This window comes from Eschscholzia californica, unplaced genomic scaffold (genome assembly GCF_041429995.1).
Source record: "Eschscholzia californica isolate CP2 unplaced genomic scaffold, dmEscCali1.0.p SCAF_4, whole genome shotgun sequence".
NCBI lineage: Eukaryota > Viridiplantae > Streptophyta > Magnoliopsida > Ranunculales > Papaveraceae > Eschscholzia > Eschscholzia californica.
The window spans coordinates 11,469,134-11,490,643 of record NW_028238461.1 but is presented as its reverse complement, the minus strand read 5'-3'; the positions used below and the strand labels follow the sequence as shown (position 1 = coordinate 11,490,643).

At 38.3% G+C, this 21,510-nt stretch overlaps 3 protein-coding genes and 1 long non-coding RNA gene across 4 annotated transcripts; 1 reads left to right on the top strand and 3 right to left on the bottom strand.

Annotated features, from left to right (window-relative positions):
• Positions 1-485: 485 nt before the first annotated feature.
• Positions 486-3,158, bottom strand: LOC147542681 (pre-mRNA-splicing factor SLU7-like). Its single transcript, XM_086634974.1, has 2 exons — positions 2,855-3,158; positions 486-2,220 (listed from the first exon to the last, which is right to left on the bottom strand). Exons 1-2 carry the CDS (start codon positions 2,868-2,870, stop codon positions 632-634), a joined length of 1,605 nt encoding a protein of 534 aa, XP_086491100.1. The 5' UTR covers positions 2,871-3,158; the 3' UTR covers positions 486-631.
• An 859-nt stretch (positions 3,159-4,017) lies between these two features.
• Positions 4,018-4,896, top strand: LOC147542680 (uncharacterized). The gene is made up of 2 exons (XR_015223161.1): positions 4,018-4,161; positions 4,528-4,896. It is a non-coding gene; the product is annotated as an uncharacterized LOC147542680 (long non-coding RNA).
• On the bottom strand, positions 4,615-8,717 carry LOC147542679 (eukaryotic translation initiation factor 4B2-like). The gene is made up of 3 exons (XM_086633011.1): positions 7,208-8,717; positions 5,772-6,203; positions 4,615-4,979 (listed from the first exon to the last, which is right to left on the bottom strand). The coding sequence occupies exons 1-3, from the start codon at positions 8,401-8,403 to the stop codon at positions 4,952-4,954; spliced, it is 1,656 nt and encodes a 551-aa protein (XP_086489137.1). The 5' UTR covers positions 8,404-8,717; the 3' UTR covers positions 4,615-4,951.
• A 3,089-nt stretch (positions 8,718-11,806) lies between these two features.
• Positions 11,807-14,433, bottom strand: LOC147542678 (manganese-dependent ADP-ribose/CDP-alcohol diphosphatase-like protein). The gene is made up of 2 exons (XM_086637835.1): positions 14,196-14,433; positions 11,807-12,984 (listed from the first exon to the last, which is right to left on the bottom strand). The coding sequence occupies exon 2, from the start codon at positions 12,929-12,931 to the stop codon at positions 11,990-11,992; it is 942 nt and encodes a 313-aa protein (XP_086493961.1). The 5' UTR covers positions 12,932-12,984; positions 14,196-14,433; the 3' UTR covers positions 11,807-11,989.
• Positions 14,434-21,510: the final 7,077 nt, after the last annotated feature.

Sequence of the window (21,510 nt, the reverse complement as noted above, 5' to 3'; positions counted from 1 at the left end):
CTTGGGCCATGTACAATTTTCCAATTGGCTAAATGGATAACCTTTACAGAGGTACGATGTCCATTGTGGCCTTGTGGGTTCTGAAATGTGCCCACCAATTTCACAGGTCCCGAGCCCACGGGCCAAAGGTAATATATACATGGCCTGTTGGGCCACAATTCAGTAGTTGCCATATAGCAATAGTATCAAAATTCCTGCTTAACTAAAGACCAACAGCCCAAACCCTCACTATATCTTATAATGGACAACTAGACCTTGTTAGGTCCACAAACATGGATACTGAAGTAGTTCTATTTCAAAGAATGTGGTGGTTGGTTTATAGGTCATGGCAGAATTTGCAAGTAAGGTGGTGCTACAAAGTCTATACAAATATATAACTACTCGGCAAGAATGTGATTGTAAAATTTTACCGTCATTTAGGATACCGATCACAAACCAACATCGGTCTCTCTTACATTCCCGATGGTTGTATGTACATCTAGAAGTTTTGTTGCAAATATCATCCAAATCGTAAATCATTTCATAACACAAGTTTTTACTACCACAAGATGCACATAAGCAGTACAAATTATGAAAACGAGTCCACATAAACTGAAAGATATTCAAGAACTACAATGAAACAGAACACTACCTAATTCAAGAAATCCTTCATTGGATCTTCATGATGAACTCTCTTCATCCTATAGGCCTCCATATCTTCCGCTGTAACCTCATCGTCCCACTTAACATTGTATTTCCGTTTCCTTTCATCTCTTTCTTCCTTCTTTCGTCCACCTTCCTTTTTAAGTGCTTCAGTCAATCGCTTCTCGTCTAGAATTAGGTCCTCGGGCACATCAGTTCCCCAAGTAGCAAGCTTTTTCTCCTCTGCTGGTGCTGGTTTCTCTTCAGTTGCCTCTTTACGGGCAATGTTAGCTTTCATAAGATCAGTTGCTGCTTCTGCAGCTTCGATTCCAGCAGTACCTGTGCAGTAACTGTTCCTAATAAATTGTTTACAGCATTTATAACCCCATTGATGATCTTTCCACCATGAACCCCAGACAGTCGTGTGGTTATTGATAAGGACGTCTTCTTCGTATTTACTTCTTGCAACGACGATTTCTTGACCCTTAACGACTCTACCAGCCCGATCATATTCAACCTGTCTCTCACTTTGTCCTAGAAGAAGTTCTCTCGGAAGTTCTTCTTCCGAAGCTGCATTTCCATATTTTTCCATGACTGTGTCTTTCGTTTTGGACTTCAGCTTCTCCTTGATAACTTTGTAATTCTTAAAAAGCAATTCGGCTTGAGAAGGAGCTGCTTGGGTATGAATATCTTGCCCTTTCTCAAAAGCTTCCCAAGCGTGCATATTGAGCTGCTTGAACTCTAAGGCTTGCCCGCTTATTCTGTACTGATTATCTCCTCCATAAAACTTCTCATTAGGATCACTGTCTGGAAGAGGATCCTCACGCATAGAACGAGTTTTAGGATCATAATGGGCCGAATTGATATCAAGATTCAGAAGATATTTTGCTGTATCCTCCCGAATACGCAAGTTTCTGACAGTTCCCGTACTTCCACCACCTGTGGTTCGAACACGTTTCTCAACCTTAGCAAAATCCATCTGTTTGCTTTCATCCACCTTAGCTTCGTCAACCCTCAAATCATCATCATCATCCTCTTCACTTACCTCAGCCTCAGCATCCTGATTTTCGTTCTTTTCTAATTTTTGGAGTTGCAGCTCTTTTAGATGTTTCCTTCTAGCCTCATCCCTAGCTTCGTATTGCTCAACAACACGGGAATAAGTTGCAGTATCAAGTCCATTCCATCTATCTCGTTTCCCATCGTAATTAAGCTCGAACGTTTCTATCTTCTCGTCAGGAGCGATATGCTTGTTGGTCCACCTTGCTCCCTTCTGTCGAGGTCTCTCCATGCATGCCTTGACATTATGAGTCATTGCCCCACAATTTTCACAAGCACCTTTTCGGTACTTTTGGGCTTGAAAGACTTTCGCTCCTCTGTCATACCATTGTTTTGTGATAGTCCCATCCGATTTCCAATTCCTTTGATGCTTCAAACTAGGTCCATCGGCTTTGAGATACCAAGGTGCAGATGACATATACTGAGGAATATGAGGATTGATTTCATTTCCATCTTCATCGACCTCGGCTGGTGCTAGCCCAGCTTTACGTGCTTCTTCTAATGCTTGTTGCTTTCGATGATCCTCTTTTGACTTAAACGAAACTACAAACACAAGAAAATAAATTATATACTAAGAGATGAACAGAAAGCAAGATTAAGATGAGCAAAATTAAAACAATGACCATATATACTTCCCCATATCTTTCAAAAATTGAAACAGAAGAAAATCGCAAATCAATTACCATAGGAGCAATAAACAGACGGTAAAACAGCAAAGTTAGCAAATTTATGAAACCCTAAAAACCTTAGATGAGTAATTCGAGGCAAAGAAAAGTTTTCGCCTAATTTGTATTTCGAAAGGGGCAAAAGGAAGGATTTCGATTGTTTCAGTAAGGGCATCCTAGAACCAACTAAAAGTTCCAGAATTTCTGAAACCTAAATCATCCAGAAACACTTAGGAAGGATCAAAAGGTACCAAAATCCGTTTTTTATTAGGGCATATTAGGGATCCTAAGTCACAATCAATGAATCGTTCAAACACCGTGAAAACGGAACAACCCAGAAACGATAATCCTTCAATGATTCGAATAACATATAACCTAGATATCATGAATTAAAAAGTATTGTAAATCAGAAACCCTAATTCGACAGAATATAAAGAGGTATAGCAATAACAAAATCATCAATATATAGATCAAATTAGAATTAAAAAAGATGGATTAGAGAGATGATGTACCAGAAGCAGTAGCCATGTTTGGATAATTGAAGCGAAGAACTTGCGAAGGAAAAGATTTCGATCTCTCACTTTTTTCCTCAGTCTCGAATATATATATTGGGAGCTCCTTCACCGCGGGGATAGATGAGTCGGTGGAGATCTTTATGAGGTTAAGAATTAACCACAACCGTTAGATTTCATTCTTACAGAGTAACTAGGTGTGACCTATTTTTCACATCAGCGTGATGCTATGCTCCGACGTATACTGACCCAATTCCGGCAGGTGTGTGTTGAGTCATGATCTAGGGAGAAAAGTTTCTCTTTAGATCATGACCGGACACATACCCCGACCAATATTTGTCCGGGATATATTTCGGTGATACACATTTTTGTTTTCATATTATGCTAATGAGCATTTTGTCGATATAAAAAATGTTTATGTTTGCGTGTAACCTCTCTTGGGAATGCACTTTGGGAGCGTGAAACTGTCGTAAACAATCACATGATACTGAAGAAAAAAATATTGTTAATGCAGACCAAGTCGTTTTCTCTCTCCCGTTCGCCTAAGAGAGAGATTTTTAAAAGAAAAGAAAGTGAAAATTAGAAGTTAACTTACTAAACAGTCATTCGGTGGAACATTTTTAGGAAGTTGGTCAGCTTTGGACGTCCACTGAGACGGGTTGTCACATTTAAGAGCGAAAACCGAATTACCTCGATGAACTAAAATAGAATTTTGTTTCAAATTTCTCCACCATTTCTCTTCTATCAATTTTTTTTGGTTGGATCATTGACGACAAATTGAGGAGGAAGTATCTTAATCATTTGTTATATAGATAAATCTCAATCATCTAAAGTCTTTGGTTAAATCAAATATCAACCGTTAATCAAGAAAGAAAAAAAACCAAAAATATGTATACGGCAGATAGACTTGTACCCAAAGTAGTTAAATCTTAGGAGGGTATCTTTTTTAGAATATATCACCTTCTTCAATGACTAAGATTACGGTTCCCAAACTTATTACCTAAGGTTGAGATTACGGTTCCCAAACTTATTACCTAAGGTTGAGATTACGGTTCCCAAACTTATTACCTAAGGTTGAGATTAAGGTTATACGCTCCGTCTTTACAAATCGTCCTAGGTTGATTCATAGGCACTTTTATTTGCATTTTTTATAGCTTTTAGTATTTGTTATCATGGTCAATTTAGGGTTGTTTCGGACTCTGTAATAATGCTACTATGGAGGGATGTACCGATACCAATATGATCGGTAATTCCCACCTATTTTCATATTGTCTCTCTACGAAACGAAAGTAACGTTAGAAGGTAAGGTACTGTATCAAACCATTCTTCATGGCCTTGAATGGGCCAAGGAACAGAACCTCAAGTCTATTATCATAGAAAGCGACAATATCAACATCATCAATCACTTAAATAACCAGAAGCACTTAATACAATGGCAATCGATGTCTCATATCCAGAAAATACGGGAGATCAGACGATGGTTCGAGAAAGTTCATTTCAAGTATATTAAAAGGGACTGCAACGTGCTCGCAGACAAAATAGCTAAATGGGCGAGAAAGAAGAATAGAAATAAGAAGTGGTCGAATATTTCCTGTATTTTAATTGACAAATATTGTAATAACTGTATGATTCATTAATGAAAGTTTCTACTTCAACAAAAAAAAAAAAAAAAGGTACTGTATCAAACCATTGACATTGATTATCAATGTCAAGCAGGCATGTGGATGGTACTGATTGAAAACCTAAAAAATAACACATAATGCCAAGCAAGAAACTTGTCTAATTATAAATAGAAATACAAGGTTTGAATTTAACTGAGTTGTTCAAAACAATACAGATTCCTAACCCTCAACATGAAAGGGGAAAATTGCAAATTTTACCTCAGGTCTAAATCATAATCATATTAAGTTACCCTGAATGATTTCGCAACTCGCCGCGACCCTATTATCACCACAGGTCAAAACCCCCAGAGAGAGAACAAGAACTATAATGGAGAGAAGCAAAAAACAAATCGGAAACATGAAGGAAATGGCGAATCCAAGTCCTGGTGTCAAAAAAAGAACCAACTCCGGAGGAATTCACACAAAAAACAGCTTCTCACCATCTCTCCCCACGACTCCTGGGCCTGTTGAAACAAAAAATACAGGCACTTGGTTAGCAGATTACCATGTATTATTCGGACCATCATAGTCATATATGAAGTTAAAACACCCTAATTTTCTAACCACAGAGAAGCAATTCTACTTTTTTGGTTGTTTATATCATTTGAACGAAAAAGATACTCAACTTATAAAGTCATGGATTTCAAAGTTACAAAGACCAAGTTTGGATCTAGGAGACGTGCATATGAAGTTGAGAAGAAGTATATGGGAGAAAGTTCAAATAAAATACCAAATAAAGAAAAGTGAAGAGTGGCATAAGCAAGGAAAGAAAAGAGGACATGTCGTGGAGATGTTTTTTTCAGTTTCACAAATTACCCGGAACTTCCACTTATGATGCTTCTATCTGAAGTTCTGAACACACAAACTGATGTAACTAACACCTGTCTCGATACAATATGGCTACTTAGGCACCACCTAGGCCACACCTAGGCCTACTGGCCTAGTTCCATGAGGTACAAGATTATTCCTTTGCATGGGCCTGCCCTAGACAACCCTAGGCTCCCCACCTGACCGATCTAGGCGCCAAACCCACCCAAAAGGCCTACCAGATATGTACACCAAAGTATTGTGTTATAAACCAGGTCCGGAACGTCTTCTTAAGCAATGTAGGACTAAGTGTCTACACATGAAACTTCTGTTTCTAATGACACACACACGCACTTATGCGCGCACACACACACACACACACATGTATAGATAAAGAGAGATAGAGAGGGAGAGTCCTAGTTGTTCAAAACAAAAAGGTAGTGTCGAACCTGTCTGCGTCTCTGTTGCCTAGAAATCCTCTTTCCCTACCACCCGAGAAAGCTCTTCTATCGTCCACTGGCCTTGACCACACATCTCCCGTTCCACGAGACAGAGGCCTGTCCATGAACTCCATATTTCTCGAATCCTCTGACCTACCAGACTGAGAGGGTGGCCTCTCGGGATAACCAATAACCCTGCCTGCTCCAGAACCAGGTCTCTCATTGGCTTTCTGACTAAATCTGACTTTATCATCCAATTCCCGAATGAGAAGCTCCAGGTCCTTCTCTCTGAACTGTATTGCCTCGCGCAAACGGCTTTTTTCACCACCAGACACCCCACCTAAAGACTCATCAGTTGCATCCTTTGCATCTTCTTTCTCCAATTCTTTCTTCAAATTGTTTATTTCTTCTTTGAGCTTCTTTTCCTCCTCCGTCTCCGGCCTGAGACAATTTATCGAGAGAGACCACATTTATTTAGCAGAAGCTTGTCTGGACTAAGATAACATGCATTTAGGTCATCATCTTTTAGTTCTTCATTGGGTAGATTCATTCAACCATAGAAACACATATGAAGAGGAGACGTATACTTACAAGGAATATGCATTCCTTGGCAATTTACAAATCATATAAAGCAATTATTTGCATATAACTCAATTTTGCGGCTAGTCGTCACATAAAAATTTCAGAGACGGAAAAACAGCATTAGACACGGCATCAGATCCACTACCATACTTTATAATAATGCCTTGACGTGAAACAACACAAGGGGAAAACGGAAGTAAAAAATGAAAACAAAGGCTAGAACTCATAAAATCATCAAAAGATCCAATGTGGAAGTGAAATAGTTAACTTATCACTATTGCTATGCTATTAACTTATGACAAACAAATATCCTATAACCAAGTAAGTAAGCGATATCTACAACTTTAAGGGTTTAAAATTCCAGAGTTAGCCAATTGGCACTGGTATTAATAAAAGGCCACAATAAATGAAGCTTATCATGAACTGGTCAAGATTCAAGACAAACCCTTTCAACAACATCTCAATACCCCATGTGTTACCACCGGATACCAAGTTGGCAAGTTGAAAATCTTTGCTGGTTCTTTTCCCAATGTAAGTGGTTCACAACTATACCGTATCAACGAAGATCGATGACAAATTATTTCTACAGAAACATTTATCAATTACTATATGTCTAAAACTTTAATAATTTTTTATAAAAATCCATTGACCATTATGAGATTTGTCATTGAAGTGATATAAAAGTGAAAGAACTTTTCAATCATTTCACAGCCTAGATCAATTAGAGCAAAATGTGCTACCATAAATTGGAAGTAATCAAATTTATATGGCATAGATTAAAGCTATGTTCCGAAAGAAATGATAACAATTTCTACTAAACATGCAATGACAAAATGACAAGTAGCAGGGCAAGGAAAACAAACCGATCAACCCCACGATGCTCCAACTCAAAATCAATTTTCCTCCAATCCATTCCTTTCTCCTGCAGCAATACTTCTCGAGGTTTAGCATCTCCGAAAGGGTTCACCTTCGGCTTGGGCTTTGGTACTACTACTCCTTCAACAACCTGGGTACCCGGGCTCTGTGGCCTGCTAGAATGAGAACTTGTCGGCCTACTAGATTGAGAACTCGTTGGCCTACTCGTCTTCTTTGTGTCAATATCTGAATCTAATTTCCTCCAATCTAAACCCTTTCCAGCCAGTACCTCCTCCCTTGGGCGAGCTGCTCCAAATGGACTAGGCCTTGTTAATTTGGGAGGCTCATTCAATGCAACCTCAGTCTTCGGTGGGTCTAGAACAATTCGAGGTCTTTCACCATCAGACGATCCTCCTCCTCCTCCCCTGCTCCATCTATCAGGTCCTGGACCAGCTGAATAACTACCAACAAAGCTTGTCGTTCTAGCAGGAAGTGGTTTTTTACCAAAACCCCAGTTATCGACTTCGTCTGCCCTAGAACCACCACCAAGTGAACTATATCGATCATTTCGTCCAGAAAGTTCATGCCTTCCACCAGAATTCATCAAAGGAAGAGACTTTTTACCTAATCCCCAATTTTCAACTTCATCAGCCCTAGAAGGTTGATCAAAATCAGAAACCCTAGGAGGTGGAGCCCTCCTTTCATCGTCGAAACCACCATAAGACCTCCTACCACCACCACCACCCCAAGATCCCTCGGAATCATCGCCTCTTTCCCTCATGCGTCCAGGAGGACCGCCGCTACGCATTCCACCACCACCACCATAAGATTTGAATCCACCACCAAGACGACCAAACTCCATTTCCTCGCCGGACCTCTCTTTAGGACCAGTCGGTAACCTAATCATCTCATCAGGTGTCAATCTTTTAGAATCCATGGAGGAATCTCGGCGTAAACCACCACCAGGTCCGACGTAAGTTCCAACGGTGAACTCAGAAAGCGACATCGTTTGTTTCTTCTTCTTCGGTTTCGCAGAAACAGCTTCTTTGAGACTAGGGAAACTTTTTGGTTCAATCGGAGCACCACCGGGAACTTTAGAAGTCGCCGCTGCAACAGAAGCAAGGCGTTCACGTTCTTCTGCATCTTCTCTTTCTGCTTCCTCCGCCCAAGCACCAATTCCACCACCGCCCCAAGGTTTCGACATTTTCAAACGAGATCTTGTGAGAAATGAATGAAAGCCCTAGTTTTTTTCTATAGAGATAGAAAGAGGATGAAGAGAGAGAGAGAGAGACAGACAAGTGGAAGGAATGAGAGACAAAGAAAGCTAGGGCTCCTTCAATGGAGCCGAAGCTCTGCTATCATGCGCTTCTGCGGTTAAAGATTTTTAGAGAAGAGAGAGAAAGTAGAGAGAGAAATTGAACCATTCGAGCAAACAATGTCGTTCCAGAATCTCCAGATAGATATTTTGTTACTTTTCCGGGCTGCTGCTTTGGGGACTTGAGAAATTTTTAAGCGGACGAATGTCATAATTGTGCCTAGGGGTGGGAAAAGGCCGGGGAGTCCTCATCCGCCCACGAATCGTCCAAGCCCGATGTGACCGTGGGCCGCCAGTGTCAGAGACAGACACTACTCGTTCGGACTGTCAAATTTAGTCGGACGGGCACAAACAAAAGGCTCCAACCGACATTCCGCCTGAGTCCGACTGAGATGTCCGACCGATTGATATTTTCGACGTACTTAAACATTTTAATCGTATATAGGTAGTCATAATCAATTAATATAATTAACATTTATACTACACTTACACGGAAAGACTACGTTTCTTATCTATAAAGATTTGTATCCTTTCATCTCAAAGAGTTTACATGTGGGATTATGTTTTATGGACTTTGCTTGGGTGAAATCTTAATGAGTAACTTTTATAGGCACTCAAGTAAAAAATAAACATTGTGCCCGAGTCTGACTGGTCTCGTACCCAGATTGCCCGGCAATTAGGCAGATACAGACGAGCAACAGACAACCAAATTTTGTCAAGTGCCCGCCTGATTTGTCCAGACGTCCGGACGAACAAATTGAGAATTTGTTTGTTCCGCCCAGACCTAAATGGTAAGTGACTGTGGACTACCCGTGTGGTCCGTTTCCCACCCCTAATTGTGCTCAAGGGCAACCCTGCTTTGGGAAAAGAAATGAAATTTTTCGAAATACAAAATTTTCAGTAGATAATTTTGATCATTTTTTTGTTTCTTGAACTCCCCACCACCCTCACTCCGCATTAGTAAGGGTCGCCGACACTAGCACCACCATTTCTTACTCTAATCTTTCTCTTCTCTCTTCCGTCGACCACTACCTTCGACTATCACCACTACTGTTTTTCTCTCTCTTCTCTTTCTATCTCAGACCGAATCTTTAGACTCCAACCGACTTAAGCATAAGGTTTTAGAGAGAGAGAGAGAGAGAGAGAGAGAGAGAGAGAGAAATGAGTAATATGGTGGTCGTGGGTGGGTCGTGACAGGAAGTGTTAACAAGAATTTGTGATGCAAGGAGCTGAGAAGGAAGAAGAAGTTTTGATGTCCCGAAAAAATCGACTAACTCATAATTTCTCTTTACAATTTTGTATCCCGAAAGTTTTTTTGTTCGCCAAAATGCCGACAATTTTTTTAAGGACTTAAAATTCTAACCTTTTTACTTTTTGGTCATTCTCTTTCGTTCTTCTTCTTCATCACAATAGTTAAGGACTACAAAGTTATTTTTCACTTGTTCACTTTCTCTTTTATCTGTCACCACCCCTTCATCTCGTGAAATTCTCAATCAAGGATTCACAGAAAGAGAGATGTTGGTAGTCGTCAACCTGACAATGGTAGTTAGGGTGGTCGTCAACAATCTTTGGTTGGAGTGGTTACCAAGTTGGTTTCCACCCTATAGGTCAAAGGTTCGAGACACGAAGTCATACCCCTTAAAGTATGCTGACGTTTACAAAAAAAAAAACTAAAGATGGGAATGAAAATGGAGAAAAGTGATTCCACCAAAAAGAAAAGATGAAAGACTTTCAAAATAAATGATTTCATAGATATATCTATTCGTGTGAAGTCTAAGAAACTATATTGTATCCTCCTATAATTTCCGTCACCAAGACGATGATCTTTTTTCCAAAGCATCGGACTTCCTTGCCTATTTCCTATTGTTGGTTGCCATGGGTGTTAAGTACACCAGGCTTAAAATAGCTTATAGGCCTAACATTCATGCCATTAAAAAAAATTAATGAGGAGGTTGTTGCATAAAAATTAGATTCTACCGTTGATAACAACAAAGGAGATACGATTGACAACGGTAAGGCAATGAAGGAAAGAGTGGACGAGAAAGAAAACCAAGATTTTTAGTTTTCTCCAAATTTTATATAATATTTTAAAAAAGGTGGTACAGAGAATACAAAAATTGGACTTGGATTTTTACCTATAAGGAACTTCCATTTCACAATTTTATGGACTAAGGGGCTTAAAAATGTTAGTGGACAGTCTGACAACATCGTCTAGGACTCTTGCAACAAAGAAAAACATCGTCTAGTACTCTTTAACCTCAATCTTGGGATTCTACGAATTTTAGCTACAATTTTTTGTGCATTTGTGATGTATTTTTTCGAAAATGAAAGACAGTTTGAAAGACGAAAGAGAGAAGGAAGAATGTTATGTGATTCGCTTAAAAATAAAAAATAAAAGTGAAGAGGTTGTAAGAAAAAAGAATACTTCCTTTTGTTTAAGTGATGAGAACTTTTGCAAATATTTTAGAAGACTTGTGTAACTTTTTTTTTGTTGAAACAAGACTTGTGTAACTTTCTTATTCTAGAGGAATTTACTACTACTAATAGTTTTCCATATTCAACCAACACATCGATTAGTCAAATAAATATTTACATTACGACACACGATTCTTGTCAACCCTATTGGGTGGGAATTGATTGGATGGAAGGAATGTCAAAATTTCATATACTATCTTATTCGGATGACCCAACCAGCAAAAGCTATTTCCTATACCTTTTTCCACCAAATGGTGGGTGGGCAAGTCATACATATTTAAAGCTATGTTTGGCCCCACATTTGACATACTCCTTTTTCAAAAAATCGATTAGTTTATGTGTGCTAGAACTTTTGTTTAACTCGTATTGTCTGTCAACAGTTGGTAGTCGAAGTGGTTCCACGGTGTTGACCTAAACTCTAGAAAGTCCTGAAGGTGTTGACCTAAGCTCCAGAAAGTCCTGAAGGTGTCAGGTTTGAATACTAGAGAAGGTGGAATATTTAGTTATTTGAATTGGTATTATTAGGGTATAAATAGTGTTGTTGGGCTTCAGGTCATTGTTTTGTTGGGCTACAAGCCAAGTCTTGTTAGTGTTTGTGTGGGCGGTTATCGAACTTATCACATTTATGATGTATCAAATGCCAAATATCACGACTTACGTAGATCGTAGTCGTCTTCCAAAAAAAACTCCAATGATCTAAGAAAGTTAAACCAATGTGGATACCTAATGGTAATCCATACATTCCAACATTTGAATAGAAAATGAATTCATGCAATAAAGATTGGTATATATAAATAAATATGTTTGTGTGCTTCAATTATAAGAAAGGTTTTATATTAGAGAGAAGAACATTTTGAACAAGTAAAACATAATCCCCACAATCAATAATTTGTACACTTAAATCTTTTGATCTCTTAAGAGTTTCTATTTCTCAAAAATCTAATCTACAAATAATTATGGTTAATCAAAGAATGGATTGTGCTAATAAAACACTTTTAAGTCAGACTTGAGAACTGAAAATCATTTCAGTACTAGCCATTCTATCTTCACCCAATAGACATAACCTGTCTTCATAAACATCCACACACCCGAAAGCGTCTGAGCCCGGTGGACACTCTAGAGCCGCTTCAAGAACTCGATGATGGATTCCGTGTGAATCAATAGAGTGCCCACCTTTATGATCGTGACCAGCTATACATACCTTCACACAATTATATCTGTGAATAACTTCCATTACTTCATCATAGTTCCAACACAAAGCTTCTTTGCCCGACGCTCCAGGATCAAGAGGTGTATGGCAACATATAATTACTTTTTGTTTTTTCTTCGTAGCATCTTGAAGGACTTCTTCGAGCCATTTTAACTGTTCACTACCGACACCACCATTGAACATTAGAAATCTTCGTTCAAGACCCACCATTCCTGCTGGACTGTTCTTGTCAGAATTAGGGTTCTTCTCTTGCAGAGTCTTCACGGCTTGTATGGATTTTGGATGATCACGAGGCCAACCGATAACACTGATATCATAACCATCTAAAATAACAAATCTATACTCTGGTGAAGGAGAGATGTCGTAGTATGCGCATCCATTTTGTGTGGGTATCTTCAATAATGGGAGTAAACTTTTTCTTGGAAGATTATAGAGACAGTGATTACCTATCATATGGTAGGAAGGGCCGTCAAATTTTTCGAATTCCAAAACAACTTTTTCCACAGCTGTTAGAGAGTCCTTTTTCGGGCAGAACCCATCGACAATATCTCCGAAGTTAATTGCAAAGTCTACTTTCCGATGATTGTTCCATTTCTTGACTGCCCTTTGCAGAACTTGTATGCTGTGCCTGTAATAGCGAGGAACACCAAGGAACGAGCGACCGTCGGGAATATCAGCATATTGAACATCTGATATGACTCCAAACGAGAAAAGTGGTTGATTCCCTTGCATTGGTAGTAATCCGATAAAAGTGGCTATTATGTGTAGTTAGCGAGTAAATCCTTCTATTCAATAAGAAAAAACAACATATGGTCAGGAAAGTAGAAACATTTAAATAGCAAAACAAGAACTTTTCGAACTTCTTACTGCTCTTTACATTTCATAATTGATGTCTGCATAGGTAGAAGAAGATCACAAACTTATCGGAAGAAATACCATGACAAACCAAAAGCTTAATCACACTGAAAATTAAAACAATTACAGTGTACTATATCAATCACAATGATTTCGTTTTTCTTCCCTCTATCGTATCCTAGTATGTATATTCCATGTTTTTTCCTATTGTATATGAGAATACTCTGAGAAGTTAATGCAAAACGTAATTGTACCATCCTATAAACTCGTCACCACTCACCTAATTATATGAAATCAAATGTGAAAGAGGTAGTAAAGATTTTAGCTTAAGGGGAACTGACTCGAGTGCTCAATGTCACTTTCTCAAACCTCAAGCTCTACATATCGTAGCATGTCGTTCACTTAACTTCTAAAGATAATCTTGTTCAAAGTTCAGACGCTAAAATAATATACACCTCCAATCGAGTCTAATTCTTTTTTTAGTTATAGAAATTATAAAATGCTTTATGTTTCTATATCCAAATATTGACGTTCTTACGCATAAAACAACAACATGAACAATTTTATTAGCTTCGTTTCAAACATCAAATCAAATTTAACAAAATCGGATTGGGCAGTGCCATAGTGGAATGGGAGTTTTAACGAATTTTAGCTTAACACATTCAACTAAAGTGCAGGATAAATATGTTTATTATGTGCATCGAAAAACATAAATAACAAAAAAACCCCAAAAGCAAAGCACTAACACCTAATGAAATAATTCAAGTATCACTAGGAGGAGCTTCATCATAAAGATTAGACAGGTATTCTCAGTGAAGATGAAAGAGGGAATTCTATCATCTTCTTCTTCTTTAATTTCCCAAAATTGAAACAAAATTCTTCAAAACCCCAATTCAGGAATCAAAGATGGTTCCTTTAATGGTTTAAACAGCTACCCATGATTGATATTTACGTTCTAAACAAATTATTAAGAATCTAATTGGAGTTTAGGTATCAGAGATGAATTCCCTAAATTCAATTTTAGTAGCCAAGCATAATTCTCTGGATTATGTCTATAGTTAATTTAGAACAAACAATTTTGAATCAAACACAAAACAATCAAATAAAAAAACAGAAATTTTTAGAGATCTGAGAAACTTACTCGTATCAAGAGGTGTTTTTTGAGAGAGTTTGAGGAAACCCTAAATTCAGATGGACCTGTAATTCTTGTTAGAAGGAAATCGGGTAATGTGTATGGTGAATGGCGATTCTTATGAAACGAGGATAGGAATGGTGGTTAAAACCTGATATCTATTAGTACTATATTTCCTCTCCGGGCTAAACTTCTCCAAAGATGTCCTTTTTTCTTTCTACGTTTTTCTAGTTTCTACCTTAATTATGGGGAATTCTAACTCCTGAGGACTTTAAATGGGATTCTAAACTACTTAACTACCTTTACCTACTAATTTCAAAGACAATTTTATTGTTAAACAATTGGCTAGCTCTTAAAATGTTGCGTGGGCCAATCTTATGGGCTTTGACAAATATAGGCCTGCGGTTTCCGAAAACAAAAATTTATTTGGAGTGCAAAATTTTAAAGGGATTTGTGGACTCAACTCCAGCGACTACGTCCGAGTACGTAATTTCTAGAAAGGTCAAAATAATATTGAAAATGAGTAGAAAAGCACAAAACATTTGAAAATGATTATTCAGGTCAAAAAGTGTGCAAATACTAAAATACCCCTTTTTGTCATTTTGTGTAACTAAATTCTTTTATTTTTCTTTATACTTTAAATCGATATAACTTTTGTTTGGGATGTCGGATTTCTATAAAAATTATATATTTAGAAATGATTTTTCATTAGCTTTCTAACAAGATCCGCTTTCAATACCTTTTTTTCAAAAAAAAAACCCAGAAAAAAACGACGTTTTTTCCTTTACGTTTTTATGCAAACGTGTTTGCAAAAATCTGTTCTGCAAACGTGTTTGCAAAAATCTGTTCTGCAAACGTGTTTGCAAATATCTGTTATGGAAACGTGTTTGCAAGAACCTGTTCTGCAAACGTGTTTGCAACAATCTGTTATGCAAACGTGTGTTTGCATAATGTAAACTGCAAACTGTGTTTGCATAATGTAATCTCTTGCGTATCTTGCAAACTTGATTTGCAAGACTCGCCTTTGTAGAGCATGATTTGCGAGTTTGCAAGACTCGCCTTTATTGCATGATTCTCTTAGGCTTGCCTACAACGATGATCAACTTTTCATCAACTAACCCACTCATATATACATTTACAAGGTACAAAGGTCAAATAACAATATCAAGTTCCCCCCTCATAATTGTTCTACATATATTCAATGATCAAACCCAAGTGCTACTTTAGTCACATCTTTGTTGCTGTATTCCTATCTTGATCATGTCAATGCAAAATAAAAGATCATTTCTGTACTTGTAAATACTAAATCTTATTCATCCCCACTTCAAAATTTCACATAACACTTCGAGATACGATCGCATAATTAACCCATATGGCCATATGTATTTTGCTGGTGCAAATTAGACACCTCATTCACTATCTATGGGTGCAACAGATACAACCGGGACAAACATCACATTTTGAAAAAGAAGAATAAATGCCTTAATAGGTAGTATACAAGTAATATGTTCGATCTTTTTAGCAGTAGTGGAACATCAATGTGTTGATAGATCTGAAGTAGTAGGTCTAAAACTGGCTCCCTTCGAATGTTTGACCTAACTGCCAACCCACAGGAGCAGCATCGTAGCTAACAGTAGTTCTGCCATCACTGGTGATAACTTGGAAAGAGAGGCTCTTCCCATTAAGGTAAGAGCTACTCTGTCAATTTTGACCCCAGTTTCTTGACATGGCTTGCCATCCTGTAATAGACCCTATGATCGACACAGAATGAACGTCTCCGGCACCTGCAACGTTTATTACCAATACCAATTTGAAGTAAGAGTGACCATTAATGGTGAATCTTATTCCTCCTTGCTGCACACAGGGTTCCCTGCCACCACAACCAACAATAAACTATTAATTTCAATGTGAGATATATAGTTAAATGTAATTCAAATGAATAATTTCTTGCATTCTGAACCAGCAATACTCGCTTTGAATGTGTATCGACCATCAATGTTTGAAGTTGTATGAGTTCCATAATCGTCGACATCTCTAGGGGATCTGAACTCGATTCATTCATTTATGAAAGAAGAAGGATAAGAAGAAGAAAAAGAAGTATCATATCCATCTACATGGGATACATCATTCTCAATTGTTAGCTTCAAACTCATACTTCAAGTGAAAACATTGGGTTGTGGGCCAATCAACATATTAGGAAGTACATAACAGAGAAGGAAATCAACATTTTGTCAAGGAAATCCTCTCAGACATTTTCACAAACAGATTGTGTGCAAAAACTTAAATTGCAATTGTAACATGGGAAAAAAGATCAAATACCCTATCAATCAATAATATATAATAACCACCATCATATTTGATCAAAGTAACAAAAATCAACAGAAAGAACATGATCCATGCTTCAACATATTTGAGTAAGAACTATGAATCGAATGAATAAAACAGCAAAATAGATAGATATTACCTCTACCAACGACGAAGAAGAAGAAACTACGACCCTCTCTACCTCACTCTCACACCGTCGCCAGAAACCCTAATATGGTGTTCATTGACTGCATACCAGAGGCTCAAAGAAATGATAAAATCAAGTTCATACAGACTGAAAATAACAACAAAACCAGATTCTGCAACGAATTAGAAATGGAAGATCAGAAGAAGAATGGAAGATTTCGTGAAGAAATTTCGAAGAAGGAGAATCAGGAAGAAGAAGAACCAAAACCTAAAAGTATTGGTGTCGTTTGAGAGAGAAGAGAGTGTTTTAGTGGGTAGGGGTGTTCTAGGAATGAAAAAAGAAAGAAATGACCTGATTGTTAATTATCAATATTATTATAAACTTTACCCATTATAATACATAATATTTTGGTAACTTCCAACTAATAGAAAAAGATCTTGGCTTTTTTTGTTATTATGATATTTTTTCCAACCTAAAAAGTCATTTTTCCCAATTTTAAAGGGAAATTTTTGAGAGTACAAAAATTAAAAGTGATGAAGACAGACGTGTCCCACATGACAAATTTGGGCTAGTGTTTCCTCATCTCCGACCACACTCCCCCTGTCACCACATCCCGCCATCATTATTCATCTTTTTGTTTTTCTTCCTCCTCTTGGACAGTTGGACTACTCCTTGTATCTTTCTTTTCTCTTTCCTCTTCCATGTCTATATCTATTTTGGCGAGGAAAAATTCTCTTCGTCGCAAAATCGATCTGGTTAAAAATGAAGTTCTTATTGGTTAAAAATGAGGTTCTTATTTATAACTAATGTACACTTTTAGAACACATGAACTTTTTGTAAATATTAAAAGTGAACTTTGTAAATATCCAGCACTGTAAATAGCTCTTGGAAGCTCTGTATATACCAACAACCAAGAAGAAGAGAATAAGAGAGTGAGAAGAAGAAAGAGAGGTAAAAGATGAGAAAGAGAGGAATAGGGGGGAGAAGAGAGAAGTAATGGTGGTGTGGTTGGAGGAAGAGAAGAGAGAAAGACAAATATTGGGGGTGTGAGAAAAATAGACTATCTTTAACAGAAATTAAGGGCACTATTAACACTCCCAATGCCCCTTTGGCATATCTAGGCCTGGTTTCATTAACAAAAATATGGGAAAATTTTAATATGGTTTTTGTTATTCACACTCGTATTATTTATGATTTGGTAAATTAATATGACGAAGTCAAGTGTTATTTATACAACTCCTTTCTCCACAATTTCGACTGACAAGCTAACTCCAACTACCACCGCCAGTGAACTCCCATAAATTTTTTTTCTTGGTTTGTCTCTCTCTCTCTCTCTCTTGTTGTCCTTTTCTCTATCTCTGTTTCTTGGGTTGTCTGTCTGTCTATCTAATAAAATCTCTTTTTGTCTCTCTGTTTGTCTATCCGTTAGTACATTTAGCAAATATCTTTCTCTATCATTCTGTTTGTCTGTCTGCCAGTCTCTCTCTCTCCCTCCCTCCTAAAACCTTAATCCTCTCCCTCTTGATGTCTCCTAAGACCTTAATCCTCCCTGTGAGACGGTACAAGTGAGCACAAAAGTGTTCTATCTAAGGTTAAAGAACAACTAGTAGAAGGCTACTGGTGGTTAATCCTAACTACCGTACACCTCCACTGATGGTGGTTACTTCAATTGGAATGGTATGTCGAGTAGATGTCTCTGTAAGTTCTTACCAATTTGATAGAGAGACATTGAGCAAGAGAGATCATAAAGAGATTGAGAGAGAGATCATAAAGAGAGAGAGAGTCGATGAAAGAGACACAATCGAGGGTCTTCCTCGGTGACATACACGCCTGGGTGAGAATGTGGCAGGTGTGAATAAGAAGTTAGTTAATTAAGGCCACCGTTTTGGGGAAAGTAGAAAAATTTCCGTAGAAGACGGCGGAAAACAAAAAAAATTCAAACCAAACACACTTTAACTCTTTTCTCTCTCTTCTCCGGCCAACCCTCTCTCTTCTCCGGCCAACCCTCTCTCTCCGACCGGCTATCTCTCTCTTCTCTCTCTATCTCTTCTCTCTCTCTTCTCAGTCTCTCTCTAAGTTCCGGCGAAGGGAATGGCCCCTTCCCGGAACCCTTCGTCTGATCTGGACTCCAGATCCAGGCGAGCTTCGCCTGGTTCTACCAGACGACCCCTCGTATGGAAAACCAGACGAGGGTTCCGGCGAAGGGGAGTCCCCTGATGAGACATGAAAATGTCCCATCTGAATCTCTTAACTCGGGTTAGTTAGTCCAATTCGAGCGGTTACTCTGATGATTTGTTTGATTTTCTTTCTCAGGTATCTTCTACGGAATTGGGCGCGAAAAATAGATGAAAGAGGGGCATTTTGGTCATTTTAATTTTCAGCGAGTTGTGATCAATTTTTGGTGCTCGGATGAAAGTAGAGCCCAAGACGAGTCCAACGGCGGAAACAGAGGTCAAATCGGAGTCCAGGAGATCAAATTGGAGCAAGTCAAAGTTGGGAGTATAGTCAATTTGACCAAGTCAGCAGAGTATTAGGCAGATGATCTGGTACTTCATGGAGCAGAAACTTTCAGTGGCCCGCTCAATCTGAACGGCTCGGATAGAGCTCGGGTTAGTTTCGGTCAGACACGGGTGTACCTCAGGGATTCCAGGGGCTTTAGATTCATTACAACCGCGGACAAGCTATTACCATACACCCGAGTCTTTCCTTCTCAAATCTGACGGCTTCTCTAAGTTGACCTACCTCGGTTCTTAAACTAGTTACAGCTTGTTCTCTCTACAACCTCTCTTAATTTCTCTCTGTCACTAAAAGAAATTCAGAAAATGAAGATGAAGAAGAAAAATAGATGATGATGTTGATCAACCGGATGATGATCTCGGTTTTTTAAATAATAAAAAGATATTAGGTTTTTTAAAATTCAAATAATACTAAAGTTGATATTCAGATAAAGGGAACCTAGGGTTTTTCGAATCCATCCATATAATCAATTCTAACGACAATTTAATTTTGATCTAATTAGGGAGTTATTTATATAACTCAGGTTTTAGTCCATGAATGGTCTAAAAACCCGGAAGATTTTATCGTAAAAATAATAAAAACTTTAATCTGTTGTAAAGCCTGGTTGGTCTGATTTTATCGTGAAAATGTTTTTCTTAAAATATTTTTGTCATGAAACATTTTCATCTTATGCTTATACAACCTAGCACTCTCATATGCATCATTTCTCAACTCCTCCAACTCACTGAGTTGCAACTTTCTCTCTCTACCCGCCTTGTCAAGCGAAAAATTCAATTGCTTGATAGCCCAATATGCTCTATGCTCTAACTCAACGGGTAGGTGGAATGCTCTGCCATACACTAGTCTATATGGAGACATTCCAATAGGAGTCTTAAACGCTGTACGGTAAGCCCATAGTGCATCAGTTAGTCGTAAAGACCAATCCTTCCTATTGGTGTTAACCGTTTTCTCTAGAATGCGTTTAATCTCCCTATTCGACACCTCGACTTGACCACTAGTCTGTGGATGATATGGGGTAGACACTTTATGGGTAATACCATATTTTTTCATTAAAAGCTCAAACTGCCTATTACAAAAGTGTGTTCCCCCGTCACTAATGATTGCTCGCGGTGTACCAAAACGTGAAAATATGTTTTCCTTTAAGAAAGTGATCACAACTTTGTGATCATTCGTTTTGGAAGCGACCGCCTCTATCCACTTTGACACATAGTCAACTGCAACTAGGATGTACAGATTTCCAAATGAATTTGGGAAGGGACCCATGAAATCGATGCCCCACACATCGAAGACCTCAACTACCAAAATAGGATTAAGGGGCATCATGTTCCTACGTGAAATGCTTCCCAACTTCTGGCATCGTTCACACGCCAGACAATATGCATGGGTGTCCTTAAAGATAGACGGCCAGTAAAAACCACATTGTAGAATTTTTGCGGCCGTCTTCTTACCACTAAAATGCCCTCCACATGCATGATCGTGACAAAAGGAAATGATTTTGGACTGTTCACTATCAGGAATACAGCTCCTAATGATCTGATCGGGACAATACTTGAACAAGTATGGATCGTCCCAGAAGAACCGTTTTACCTCGGATAGAAATTTATCACGATCTTGCTTGGTCCAGTGGTTGGGCATTTGACCAGTAGCAAGATAGTTCACTATATCAGCAAACCAAGGTAATTGGGAGACACTAAAAAGTTGCTCATCAGGAAAGCTCTCTCTCATGGGTAACTTGTCTTCTACAGACTCGACTACAAGTCTAGACAAGTGGTCTGCTACTAAATTTTCGGAACCCTTTTTGTCCCGAATCTCTATATCAAACTCTTGTAGCAACAATATCCATCTAATCAGTCTAGGTTTTGCATCCTTTTTAGAAAGGAGATATTTTAATGCAGCATGATCAGAGAATATTATAACCTTAGAACCCACAAGATATGATCTGAACTTTTCTAGGGCATACACTACAGCTAACAACTCTTTTTCAGTGGTAGAGTAGTTTAGCTGTGCATCGTTCAACGTCTTACTAGCATAGTATATAACGTGAAGAAGTTTATTCTCACGTTGACCTAACACGACTCCAATAGCATAATCAGATGCATCGCACATGATCTCAAATGGAGTACTCCAGTTGGGAGGTTGGACAATAGGGGCGGAAGTAAGCATAAGTTTGAGTTTCTCAAAGGCTTCTAAACAAGGCTGATCGAAGACAAATTTGTTCTCTTTTGCCAAAAGATTACAAAGAGGTCTAGATATCTTGCTGAAATCTTTAATAAACCGTCGATAAAATCCAGCATGTCCTAAGAACGATCGAATATCTTTAACCGTTTTAGGGACTGGAAGGCTCTTTATCAACTC

Coding starts and splice junctions, on each gene's coding strand:
- LOC147542679 (XM_086633011.1), bottom strand. CDS start 8,403: ATGTCGAAACCTTGGGGCGGTGGTGGAATTGGTGCTTGGGCGGAGGAA. Junction 6,204..7,207: donor GAGCATCGTGGGGTTGATCG/GTTTGTTTTCCT, acceptor AAATTGTCTCAG/GCCGGAGACGGAGGAGGAAA. Junction 4,980..5,771: donor GGCAACAGAGACGCAGACAG/GTTCGACACTAC, acceptor TTGTTTCAACAG/GCCCAGGAGTCGTGGGGAGA.
- LOC147542678 (XM_086637835.1), bottom strand. CDS start 12,931: ATGCAAGGGAATCAACCACTTTTCTCGTTTGGAGTCATATCAGATGTT.